At 39.1% G+C, this 12,553-nt stretch overlaps 1 protein-coding gene and 1 non-coding gene across 3 annotated transcripts; both read left to right on the top strand.

The window, feature by feature from the left end:
- On the top strand, positions 1-11,172 carry HAUS1 (HAUS augmin like complex subunit 1). Of its 2 annotated transcripts, XM_075993479.1 has the most exons (9): positions 1-98; positions 1,249-1,423; positions 4,457-4,592; positions 6,856-6,990; positions 7,807-7,930; positions 8,324-8,389; positions 9,159-9,230; positions 9,789-9,836; positions 10,911-11,172. In XM_075993479.1, the coding sequence occupies exons 1-9, from the start codon at positions 69-71 to the stop codon at positions 10,959-10,961; spliced, it is 837 nt and encodes a 278-aa protein (XP_075849594.1). In that variant the 5' UTR covers positions 1-68; the 3' UTR covers positions 10,962-11,172. The 2 variants fall into 2 exon arrangements, with proteins under 2 accessions (XP_075849594.1, XP_075849595.1); XM_075993480.1 differs by lacking the exon at positions 1,249-1,423 and having other exon boundaries at positions 9-98.
- Positions 10,036-10,097, top strand: LOC142861778 (U7 small nuclear RNA). The gene has a single exon (XR_012912929.1). It is a non-coding gene; the product is annotated as a U7 small nuclear RNA (small nuclear RNA).
- Positions 11,173-12,553: the final 1,381 nt, after the last annotated feature.

Here is a 12,553-nt window from a genome sequence, read left to right as displayed (position 1 = left end):
GTAGAGAGAGCGGGACGCTTGTCCCGCGAGGAGTTCCGCGGGAAGTGGCGGGAGCGGGAGCGGCAGCTATGGAGTCGCAGGAGGAGAAAGAAGCTCAGGTGACCTGACGGGAGCGGGAATTTCCCTCCTGGAAAATGCATCTTTGACACAGCTGTGTCGTAGCAGGTCCTTTGCGTGCGCCACGTCTACTTTTCCTGTCCCCTACTCCACACGTCCATTTTTAGTGCCGCCCTCAGGTCTGCAAGCCGCTTCTGCTTAGACTCTCCTAGAAGGGCCTTTCCCTTCCTTGGACCCGGGCTAAGAGAGGCGTTGAGCAGCCCCAAGAACGAAACCCCTCGGAGCGGACTGGAGTGAGACTTCTGAACCCAGACCCACCTTCCAGCCAGCCCTCCCCGGTCACTGCTGATTCCTGCTGTTGTCACACCTGAGCTGCTGCCGCGTCCCGCATCCCAACTGTGGGGGTTCCCGGCACTGCGGGGCTCGTGGTGTGTTAGGGACAACTCTTTTTTCAGGCCGTGCACGTATATTAGTGCTTTGGCACCCGCATGTTACGCTTTAAGGTTTTTCAAATGAGACAAATTATTAGCCTCTACTTCTTTTGTAGCTTTGGGAAAGAATGGATTGTTCTCTGGTGATTTTTTTTTTTTTTTGGAGACAGAGTCTCACTCTCTTCTTTCCTGGGCTAGAGTGCCCTGGCGTCTGCCTAGCTCACAGCAACTTCAAACTCCTGTGCTCCAGAGATCCTCCTCCTGCCTCAGTCTCTCGAGTAGCTGGGACTACAGGCACACGCCACCGTGCGAGACTAATTTTTTCTATTTTTAGTTGTTTGGGCTAATTTCTATTTATAGTAGAGGGGGGGGTCTCGCTCTTGCTGGTCTCGAACTCCTGAGCTCAAAGCAATCCTCCTGCCTGGGCCTCCCAGAGTGCTAGGATTAGAGGCGTGAGCCACCGCGCCGCCGGCCAATCTCTAGTGATTTTGACTCTTGTACTGTTCCATGTGGTTGCTCTCTTTGTAAGTTTATTTATTATCTAATATCTCCCTAAAGACAAGTGAGAATGTGAGGTAGGATGCCAGAATAATCATAGAAAGCATTAGAAAAGCGTAGAAAGTTTGCTTTTGATCACTTCATTGTATTTCTGTCACGCTATTACATTAAACAAGGCTTATAGTATTTGTCTTTCTTTTCTATTTATTTTTTTTCTTTCTTTAAGTTGACACCCATGGTATGTCTTTCTTTTAATGGTTAGGTTGCCACATGGTTAAAAAAAATATATGGCGATCATCCCATTCCACAGTATGAGGTGAACCCACGGACCACAGAGATTTTATATCACCTTTCAGAACGCAACAGGGTCCGGGACAGGGACGTCCACCTGGTAATAGAGGACTTGAAGCAGAAAGCAAGTGAATATGAATCAGAAGGTGAGATTAAGTACAGAGTTTTGAATGAGAATAAATAAAGGTAACCAAATTTTATAACACTAAAGTATTCAAGATTATTTTAGTGTAGACTACTTGTTTTGTTTCTTTACCCAGATTTGTCTTCTACTCTATTATAGTAGTAACTTTCTAAATTATAAATTTCATTATAGTAAATGCTTTATTGGTACTCTGGTAGCAAAACAGTAAGGCCCAAATGATAAGAGTGAGCCACTGCGCCCGGCCTTGTGTACTGTTTTAATATGCAGGGCCTAGAACCATCCCCTACAATCAGGAACCACAATCAGCATGCAGAACAGTTCCATCACTCCAAAAATATCCCCTGTGCTACTCCTTTGTAGCCACATTCTCTCATATATGTGCTATTAAAATTGTTTTGTTTTTAATAATTTTATTTTTGTAGTTATTAAAATGCATTATAAGCCAGGTGCGATGGCTCACATCTATAATCTCAGGACTTTGGGATGCCCAGGTGGGAGGATTTCTTGAGGCCAGGACTTCAAGACCAGCCTGGGCAACACAGAAATACCCTTTCTCTATTCTTAAAGGAATACTTTCTGAGGTCAGTTTGACATTTGCCTCAGCCTCCCGAGTAGCTGGGACTACAGGCAGGCGCCACCATGCCCGGCTAATTTTTCTACATATATTAGTTGGCCAATTAATTTCTTTCTATTTTTAGTAGAGACGGGGTCTGACTCAGGCTGGTTTCAAACTCCTGATCTTGAGCAATCCGCCTGCCTCAGCCTCCCAGAGTGCTAGAATTACAGGCATGAGCCACCACGCTCAGCCTGATCTAAGTTTAGCCTGTATCTTGACTCTGTTCCCAATTCCTTTTACCACAACTTCCACTACTTTTGAGAGGACCCTTAGGCTTAAACCTCTCCAGGCTCTGTTGCAAGTGAAGTTGGTTTCCTTGGGAAGATATGAGAAGCCATGTGTTTATGACTTGTTGGGGGTAGGATAAATGTCAAGTTTCTCTGTGGGTGATACCCAGTGAGAGGGAATGCAACAGCCGTAGGTCCTCTTGGCTTGCCTCTCCTGGTGTGGAGCCACTACCTCACCAGCCAGTGCAAGAGCAGTTAGGGCCCCAGTATTCTCAGCATGCCTCACTTAAGGTAGACTTTCCATTCCAAGAGCAATGCTGGGTGGACACACCTCTCAACCACATTACCTGAGACTGAGATTAAGGAACAGTTAGCTGGCAGCAGGATGAGAAAAACTAAAGCCTTGCTCCTTCCAGAAAGAAAGCTCTCCACGTAGGAGCTGGGGGCAGAGGAAGCCCTGTGTTCTTCACTGCAGAGGTCTGGAGTGGAGTCTCTGCCTCAGTGAGCTGGAAGGGAGGAGGGAGGGAATACTCTTGCTTCAAATATCACAAATTCTAAATTTCCTTACTGAGTTTTTATAGATTTTCTTGAATGGTTGTTTCTTCATTTTTGCCCTTAGGACCATTTCCAAAGACTTTAAATGATTTTATTTGGTTTTGGTTCTTTTTCATAATGTTTACCAGTTTCACTGAAGAGTTCAGCAGAACCCCCACATTGTTGTGCTAGAAATTGATCTCCCGGTCAATTGCTTTGACAGGGGTGACAAGATAATTCAATGGAGGAAAAAAATAGTCTTTTTAACAAATGGTGCTGGAACAACTGGATATCCACATGCACAAGAATGAAGTTGGACCCTAAATCACACCATGTATAAGAATTATCTCAAAATGAGTAAGAAGCCTAAAAAGTTTAAGAGCTAAACCTAAAACTCGTTGGATAACATTGGTATCTATCTTTGTGACCTTGGATTGGACATTGGTTCTTAGATATGATATCAAAAGCACAAAGAACAAAAGAAAAAACAGGCAAATTAGATATCATCAAAATTTAAAACTTTTGTTCTCAAAGGAAACCATCAATGAAATGAAAAGACAACAACCCCCAGAATGGGAGCAAATATTTGTAAATTATATATCTGATCTGGGACTTGCATCTATAATATGTAAAGTACTCTTAGGACTTAATAATAAAAAGATGACCCAATTAAAAAATGGGTCATGGATATTTCTCCCAAGAAGATATACAAATGGCCAAAAAAGCACAGCATCTTTAGCCATCAGAGATATGCAAATCAAAACCTTAGTGCCACTTTACACTCACTAGGGTGACTGTAATAAAAAAGGCAAGTAATAACTGTTAGAAAAGATTTAGAGAAATTGGAGCCCTCATCACATCTGGTAGGAATGTAAAGTTATACAGTCACTTTGGAAAACAGTCTGGTAGTCCATTAGTAGGTGAATGGATAAATAAAATGTGGTATATTTGTATAATGGATTTTTTTTTTTTGAGACAGGGTCTCACTCTGTTGCCTGGGACTAGAGTACAGAGGTGTTGTAGCTCACTGCAACCTCAAAACTCCTGGGCTCAAGTGATCCTCCTGCCTCAGCCTCCCAAGTGGCTGGAACTGCAAGTACGCACCAACACACCCAGCTAATTCTTCTATTTTTCGTAGAGACAGGGTCTTGCTCAGGCTGGTCTCGAACTCCTAACCTCAAGTGATCCTCCTGCCTTGTCCTCCCAAAGTGCTGGGATTACAGGTGTGAGCCATTGCATCTGGTCATATAATGGAATATTATTCAGCCATAAAAAGGAATGAAACACTGATACATGCTATGACATGGATGAACCTTGAACATTATGCCAAGTGAGAGAAGCCAGTTACAAAGGACTACATATCATACGATACCATTTGTATGAAATGTCATGAATAGGCAAAGGAAAATGGTTGCTAGTGCTTCATGGGAGATTGGAAAGTGACTAAGGGATATAGGTTTCTTTTTGGGGTGATAAAAATGTTCTAAAATGGATTGTGCTTATGGATCTATTAATACAACTCAGAATATACTAAAATCATTGAGTTGTATACCTTAGGGGAGTGGATTATATCGTATGTGAGTTTATATTTCAATAAAGCTGTTAAAAAATTAAAAAAGAAAACATCTTAGTTACCATGGAACTCTTATCTTTTTAGCCAAGCATCTTCAAGACCTTCTCATGGAGAGTGTGAATTTTTCCCCTGCCAATCTCTCTAGCACTGGTTCCAGATATCTGAATGCTTTGGTTGACAGTGCAGTGGCCCTTGAAACAAAGGATACCTCACTAACTAGGTAATTCTTGTTACAGTTTTAATTTCTGCAATCATATAAGATCTTGACCTAAGGACTTTTTGGTTCTCAGGGTAATTCTATATAGGAAATTAACAATAAATGCAAAAGAACTGAACTTAGTTACTTCTTATCTTTGTGAGTATAATTATACTTCAGATAAATTTGGTATAGGTTAGTTTTTAGTGTTTTATTTTTCCAGGATTAGGTTTGAAAAGGGCAATTCTCGGCCGGGCACGGTGGCTCACACCTGTAATCCTAGCACTCTGGGAGGCTGAGGTGGGCGGATTGCTCGAGGTCAGGAGTTCGAGGCCAGCCTGAGCAAGAGCAAGACCCCGTCTCTACTATAAATAGAAATTAATTGGCCAACTAATATATATACAAAAAATTATCCGGGCATAGTGGCACATGCCTGTAGTCCCAGCTACTAGGGAGGCTGAGGCAGGATGATCACTTGAGCCCAGGAGTTTGAGGTTGCTGTGAGCTAGGCTGACACCATGGCACGCACTCTAGCCTGGGCAATAAAGTGAGACTCTGTCTCAAAAAAAAAAAAGAAAAGAAAAGAAAAGGGCAATTCTCATGTATATTTGGAAAGGGATTAGGTATCACATTGTTCACTGTACACAATAAGAAAAGCAGTAGGCTACATCATCTGGTTGAGCATAGTAAATTTTGGTTATGTCCTTTCTTGTTTGTAGAGTAAGTTAGGGAATTTCATTCTTTGTAGCAGGCATTTTACTTTTATAATGACATGATTCTTCTACCAACCCTAAGAGGAAACTGTGGGTCAGGAGCAGTGAGTTAAATAACGTCTTCAATCTAGTAAATGACAGAGCTGAGATTCAAACCCAGTCTCACTGTAGAGTTCATATGACTGTTACTATTGGCCATAACTTAGCTAGGACTAACACTGCAACTTATTATAATCAGAAAACTGCATAGCTCTTCTGCCTAATCATCAATTTAAGGGCAATTTTTATATATGTTGAAAGAGCAGTGTTTTAGGTGTAAGAACACGTAGGCTATATGGCAGCAGAAATATAAAATGAAGTCAGTTCAGCAGATACCAGTTGTAGGCTGGGCAGATAAGCACTGAGGAAGCAGAGATGAATAGGATAGTAACAGCCTTCAGGGACAGTCTCTTCCCATGGTCAAATAAGGGAGATAGAAATGTAAAAGTGTAACATAGTCTTACAGGTGCAACAGTACAAGATTGTACAAGCTGTAGCTGGGTAGCACAGAGAAAGGGGCAGTGAATTCCAGGATGGGGATAAGTCCAGGACCTCCTATTTTGAATTGATTTTAGGATATATTAAATCACTTTTTTTTTTTTTTTTTGAGACAGAGTCTCACTTTGTTGCCCAGGCTAGAGTGAGTGCCGTGGCGACAGCCTGGCTCACAGCAACCTCAATCTCCTGGGCTCAGCAATCCTTCTGCCTCAGCCTCCCAAGTAGCTGGGACTACAGGCATGCGCCACCATGCCCGGCTAATTTTTTGTATACATATTTTTAGTTGGCCAATTAATTTCTTTCTATTTTTGAGACGGGGTCTTGCTCAGGCTGGTTTCGAACTCCTGACCTTGAGCAATCCGCCCGCCTCGGCCTCCCAAAGTGCTAGGATTATAGGCGTGAGCCACCGTGCCCGGCTTAAATCACTTTTTTTGAATGGCAGGTTTCCTTTCTTTAAGAATAATTGGCTAGGCCGGGCGCTGTGGCTCACGCCTGTAATCCTAGCTCTTGGGAGGCCGAGGCGGGCGGATTGCTCAAGGTCAGGAGTTCAAAACCAGCCTGAGCAAGAGCAAGACCCCGTCTCTACTATAAATAGAAAGAAATTAATTGGCCAACTGATATATATATAAAAAATTAGCCGGGCATGGTGGCGCATGCCTGTAGTCCCAGCTACTCGGGAGGCTGAGGCAGAAGGATCACTCAAGCCCAGGAGTTTGAGGTTGCTGTGAGCTAGGCTGACGCCACGGCACTCACTCTAGCCTGGACAACAAAGCGAGACTCTGTCTCAAAAAAAAAAAAAAAAAGAATAATTGGCTAAAGTTAATCATAAAATCGTTTTATATTCCTTGACAAATGGAACTTTGCCAGCTGATGAAAAGCATTCCAGGCAATGGGAACAGTATGTAAAAAAATGCATAAAAGTATGAACAGCATAGTTATATAAGAATCCACATAGAGATAAAATCATTCTTAGGAATGAGGAAAAATTATAATTGTTGTCCTTAATGTCCATTTATGTGACCAGAGTCTTCTTTTAGTTTTATCCCTGCAGTGAATGATTTGACCTCTGATCTTTTTCGTACCAAATCTAAAAATGAAGAAATCAAGCTTGAACTGGGAAAAGTTGAAAAAAATCTAACTGCAACTTTAGTATTAGAAAAATGTCTACGAGAGTAAGTAATGGTAATGGAGTTGAAAATGGTGATGGTTTTTATTATAAAGGAGTAGTAACAGGATGTTGTCAAATTTAGTTTTGATAGTAGGTATGATTTAAAAAACATTAGGAAAGGGGGTCTGTAATATGTTTTAAGTACATGTTGAGTGGAATGGGGGTTGGTTGAGTACAGACTTTTTCACCTTTTGCTTCATACAATATCTTTTTTTGTTGTTTTTTTACAAACGTGGGTTTTATAATTTTCAAAAGGTATGTGATTTTTTTTACTTATAAACTACCATACACCTTAAAGTCACATGATATTTTGTTGTGCTTTCTTACTATAGCTCTGATATCCCTCTTTTCATGCTATGGGCCTTCTTTAGGTCCTTGTTGCACTGGCGATGAGAGCCTGTGGATCAGGCATATGTATATGCATAAGTAATTTTATGGTGTGTAAATTTATTCCACAAATATTGAATACATGTATGCAAGGCACTATGTCATGTCACATTGAGTAAGAGGCCTTTGGGACCTCCTATTTCCAATTGATTTTAGGATATATGAAATCACTTTTTTTGAATGGCAGGTTTCCTTTCTCTAAGAATAATTGGCTTATGTTAATCTTAAAATTGTTTTGTATTCCTTGAGAAAAATCCCAGTTGGAGGGGAAGATGAACTAGAAGAATGCATGATAGTTTGGATATAAAATTTATGATAGAGAATCCAGTAAGTGGGTTATCTACTCTTGGCTAAGCCAAAGTTGAATCCAAAATAGCAGGTAATAATTTTACTGAGGAGAAGAAGAAAATGTTTTTAATTTTACTTTTCAAAGGGATCTCAAGAAGGCAGAGTTGCATCTGTCTACATTGAGGGCCAAAGTTGACCATCGTCTACAGAACATGGACTTTCTGAAAGCAAAATCAGAGGAGTTCAGATTTCAAATCAAAGCTGCAGAGGTTTGTATGAAAGATTGAATATAGTTAGCTCTCTTCAGATGACTTTTTGACCATTATTCTCACAACTAGGCAGTATTATTATTCCCTTTTTATAGATGAGAGGACTACAGAGAAGATAAGTAACATGTCCACAGTTACATAGCTACTTAACTGCGGATCCAGATTCACACTCAGGCATTCAGGCTCTGAAACTCAGGCCTTAAGCACTGTACTCATTTTGTCACAAATGTGTGAGTGTGGAAAGGATTCACATGTAACCTGCAAGTGCTTAGGTGCATGTATAGTTTTTCATCTATGATTTGTAGCTCCTCTGTACTGTGTTATGTGTTGAAAATATTTCATGGTCACTTCCAAAATAATTTTTTAACTGAATCCCCTTTTTTGTAATTCTAGGAGCAGCTTTCAGCCAGAGGTATGGATGCTTCTCTGTCTCATCAGTCCCTAGTAGCATTATCAGAGGTGAGCTTATTTTCACTTTTTGAAAAATACCAGTCCACAATCTGATTTTTCATTTGTTTCTTTTTATAGGGCTTTTATTTAGTATTAATCTCCTTTCTTTACCTTTGTACTTTACATTCACCACTATATCTTTATTACTTTATTAGCTATATGTATCTTCACATTTGTTTGGTTTTCTTTCTTTATTACTATAGGCTAGAAACTCTTTGCTGGAGACAGTTATATATTTTGATTTATTTATTAAACAAATTTATTGAGGGACAATGTGTTAACCATCTAGGTGCTCCTCTTTCTTCTTCTTCAGTGTACAGTAAAAATGGAAGTCCCCAAACTCCTGTAGTTACCAAATGCGACTCTGAGTTTTTAGGTTGCATAAGGGTTTTTTATCTATTTCGCTGAGAAGAGAGAAAAACAAGAGATTTTGTTTTATTCATAAGTTTTTTATACTTTAATTCTTGGAATCTTAAATTGACAATCCATACTTAGGGATTTGAAACTCTAGATGTTCCTTTACATTTTGATTCCTCTTAATCACATCCTTTTGTATTCCTAGACAGCATACTTCAATCCTATTCTTAATAAATGAGAGTATAACTTTCCTGTTAAGTGTTATTTCCATTGGAAGTGGATTTGTCTATCCACTTATCTTTGAAGCTCTTTGATACATTATTTAAAATATTCTAATGTTAATGCTTTATTTCAGAAATAAACAGTATTTAATTGCATTGTGAATATCTCTATTACTCTGTGATTTTGTGTTTTTCCTCAGAAATTGGCAGAGTTAAAACGACAGACTATACCTCTGAAGAGAAAACTAGAGTCCTATTTAGATTTAATGCCGGTAATTATTCTTACAAATTAAAAAAAACCTCATTCCTTCAACCTTCCCCAAGGACACTTACATGATCATTAAAATAGTCTGTGTTTTAAGATTTAAAGTCAGTGCTCAGCTATGCAGTTGCTTCTGTATATAATCCCAGAACTTTGGGAGGCTGAGGTGGGAGGATTAGCTTGAAGCTAGGTGTTTAAGACCAGCCTCAGAAATATATCAAGACCTTGTCTCTGCAAAAAATAGAAAAATTAGCCAGATGTGGTGGTGGTGCATGCCTATAGTCCTAGCTACTTGGGAGGCTAAGCCAGGAGGATCACTTGAGCCTAGAAGTTGGAGGTTGCAGTGAGCTATGATCACTCCACTGTACTCCAGTCTGGGCAATGGAGTGAGACCCTGTCTCACCAAAAAAAAAAAAAAAAGTCAGTATTGAATTTCAGTATTATATGTACATTGGATATTCCCTCTGTAAGGTTTATTTACCTTTTGAAAAAGATTGTGATTTTTTTTTTCTCCTTGAGTCTGAATTAAGGCAATATAACCTTTCTTTGTTTTATTTTTCTTCTAAAGAATCCATCTCTTGCTCAAGTGAAAATTGAAGAAGCAAAGCGAGAATTAGTAAGTAGTTTCTAGTTTTTTTCTTCAGATTTTTTTAAAAAGAAATAAAATAAATGCTGATATAGCTAAAGCCCCCTTCATCCTTCTTTCCTTTCTCCTCAGAGGTAAACTGCAGTCCCAGAGTTGCTGTGTTATTCCCATGCATCTTTTAATACTTTTTTGGCTGTGTGTGTGTTTTCCATTAAAAAATACATAGCAGCAATGTTATAGCTCTTTTAGAATTTCTCTAGCAGCTTTTCCAGCCCTCACCAGAAGACCTCCTTAACTCCCAAAGACATAGTGGTGTTTTATGCCTTTTAAAATTTTGCATACATTTTCATAGTGAAAAAGGGGTGCTGAGAGATATAGAATATTCTAGGCAAAAAGAATTAGTAAAGTCATAAGACTGAAAAATGGAGAACGTATCTAAGCTGTGGCAAGTGATGAGGTCCCAGCTGCTTAAGAGCAAGCAACGTAAGACAGGGTTGAAAAAGGTCACTCGATTTATGATATAAAGGTCCTCCAATATAAAGAGGGTTGAACTTAGAGGCTATAGGACCACTGAAAGTTGCTGTATATTTCCTTGTTTTTTAAGCTCAAGAGAAATGTGATCGAAGCCAGGCTTTTTGATCAGGGTAGTGCTTTAGGAAGATTATTCTGTAACCGGTGTATAGGGTGGATCGGGACAGGGAGAAAGAAAATTGCAGAAACCAGTTGGCCTATTTAGGCCAGACAAGAAGTAATAACAGTGGTGATGAAAATGGAAAAGAGGTGATATGAGAGATATTGTGGAAGTATTTGCTTTAGGAGTAAAGGTCAGAACAATCTATTCATGTATCATTACAGATCTAAAGATTTTTTCCCTTTCCTTCTGATATTTATTAGAATTAATTAGGAGTCTGAAAACTTTCTGGGGAGGGTTTGGGGGAAATTGAGGGGGAGTGGAAAAGCAAGGAAATGTCTAAAAGCATATTTGATATTCATAATAGGATTTTTAAAAATTTCTGTTTTAATGTTTTTCAGTTTTGCTTCCCTTATTTTAAATAATATTAGAAGTTAAAACATCTGTTTTATGGTATTTCTCTATTCCTCTAGGATTCCATTGAAGCTGAACTTACAAAGAAAGTGGATATGATGGAACTGTGACCAAAGCCAAAATAAACAACCTTTTCCCTAACAAAGTAAATTTAATAGGACTTTACAGAATTTGTTTCCCTTTATCATTTCTTAATAATGTAATTTCTGTGTTCTTAGTTGAGATGATAATGTCATTATTGATAGAATAATGGTTTCCTGTTGTATATTGCATTTTTGTGCCCAAATATAAAGTTTTCTTATTAAAAAACCTTTTCTCTTACTTGTTGGTTTTCTATGTGGCTGGTGGTTAGGAATCCTTCAGGAGCTCTATTAGGTGAACAGTACAACAGTTGTCATGCATGTGCTTATTAGTTCAGCTGCAGTGAAAAGGAAAGGTTCTGCCACTCCGCTTATGTTTCTCCCACTCTCTTCCTTCTCCAGCGGTTTGCTGTCATTCTTTCTGATCAGCTCACCTGCCTACCTTTAAATGTTAATATATGCAGGATTTTAGTTTATGAAAAAAATGACCTTTTAAATGAGTAGTAGAAAGATGGATAATTCAACACTTGGCACTAGATCCATGCCTTATACCTTATGTTGGGATAATTCAAAGGATCAAAGATTTAAATATAAAAAATTTAAAAATAAAGGTGCTAGAACAAATCATAGGGGAGTTTTAATGTTTTGATTTTTAAATAATCATAGAGTTGGAAATACATGACCAAGCCCAGGAATCATAAATGAAATGATTTAAATATTTTGAAATATTAAAAATAGCTGCATGGCAAAATCTTTCATAAGTAAAATCAATGGACATGACATATGCAGTACAAGGAAGAGGAAAGAGATTTTTCCACTATGTATCTTTCTGTACTTTTTAAAGTTTTATACCATGTAATTAAAAATCAATCCATTTTTTAAATATTATCTAATGCCATTAAAAATTTTCCTCCTCTCCTTTCCCTTGTTCCCAGCTAAGAAAGACATTTGTGTTTCCTTTTGGAAACTGTCTGTATCCTTTAGCCATCATGTATTAGCTTCTCGTCTGTTTCTTAATTTAGTCAAGCTTCTTGAGTATTAGTTAAATTAACCTTTTGTAATTTGAGTTGCAAATGGTTTTCCAAGTTTGTCATTTGGAAAGCATTTACCACGCTTTCTGTAAGGCAATTGGTAGACTGATTATGGAAATGACCACAGTAATTCCTCCCATCCCTGTGCACTCACCCCTTTGCAACACGACTTTGCTACTTCTTTCATCAAAAGGCAGAGTCTGTATCTTCACCTCTTACAGGAGGGCTTGGTCCTGTGACTTGTTTTGACCAAGGAGACAGCATCAAATGTGACAAAAACTAAGGAATAAAAACTGTTTGTGGGCCGGGCGCCATGGCTCACGCCTGTAATCCTAGCACTCTGGGAGGCCGAGGCAGGCAGATTGCTCGAGGTCAGGAGTTCGAAACCAGCCTGAGCAAGAGTGAGACCCTGTCTCTACTATAAATAGAAAGAAATTAATTGGCCAACTAATATATATAGAAAAAATTAGCCGGATATGGTGGTGCATGCCTGTAGTCCCAGCTACTTGGGAGGCTGAGGCAGTAGGATCGCTTGAGCCCAGGAGTTTGAGGTTGCTGTGAGCTAGGCTGACACGACGGCACTCACTCTAG

This window comes from Microcebus murinus, chromosome 17 (genome assembly GCF_040939455.1).
Source record: "Microcebus murinus isolate Inina chromosome 17, M.murinus_Inina_mat1.0, whole genome shotgun sequence".
Taxonomy (NCBI): Eukaryota; Metazoa; Chordata; class Mammalia; order Primates; family Cheirogaleidae; genus Microcebus; species Microcebus murinus.
This window is presented reverse-complemented; position numbering and strand designations above follow the sequence as displayed.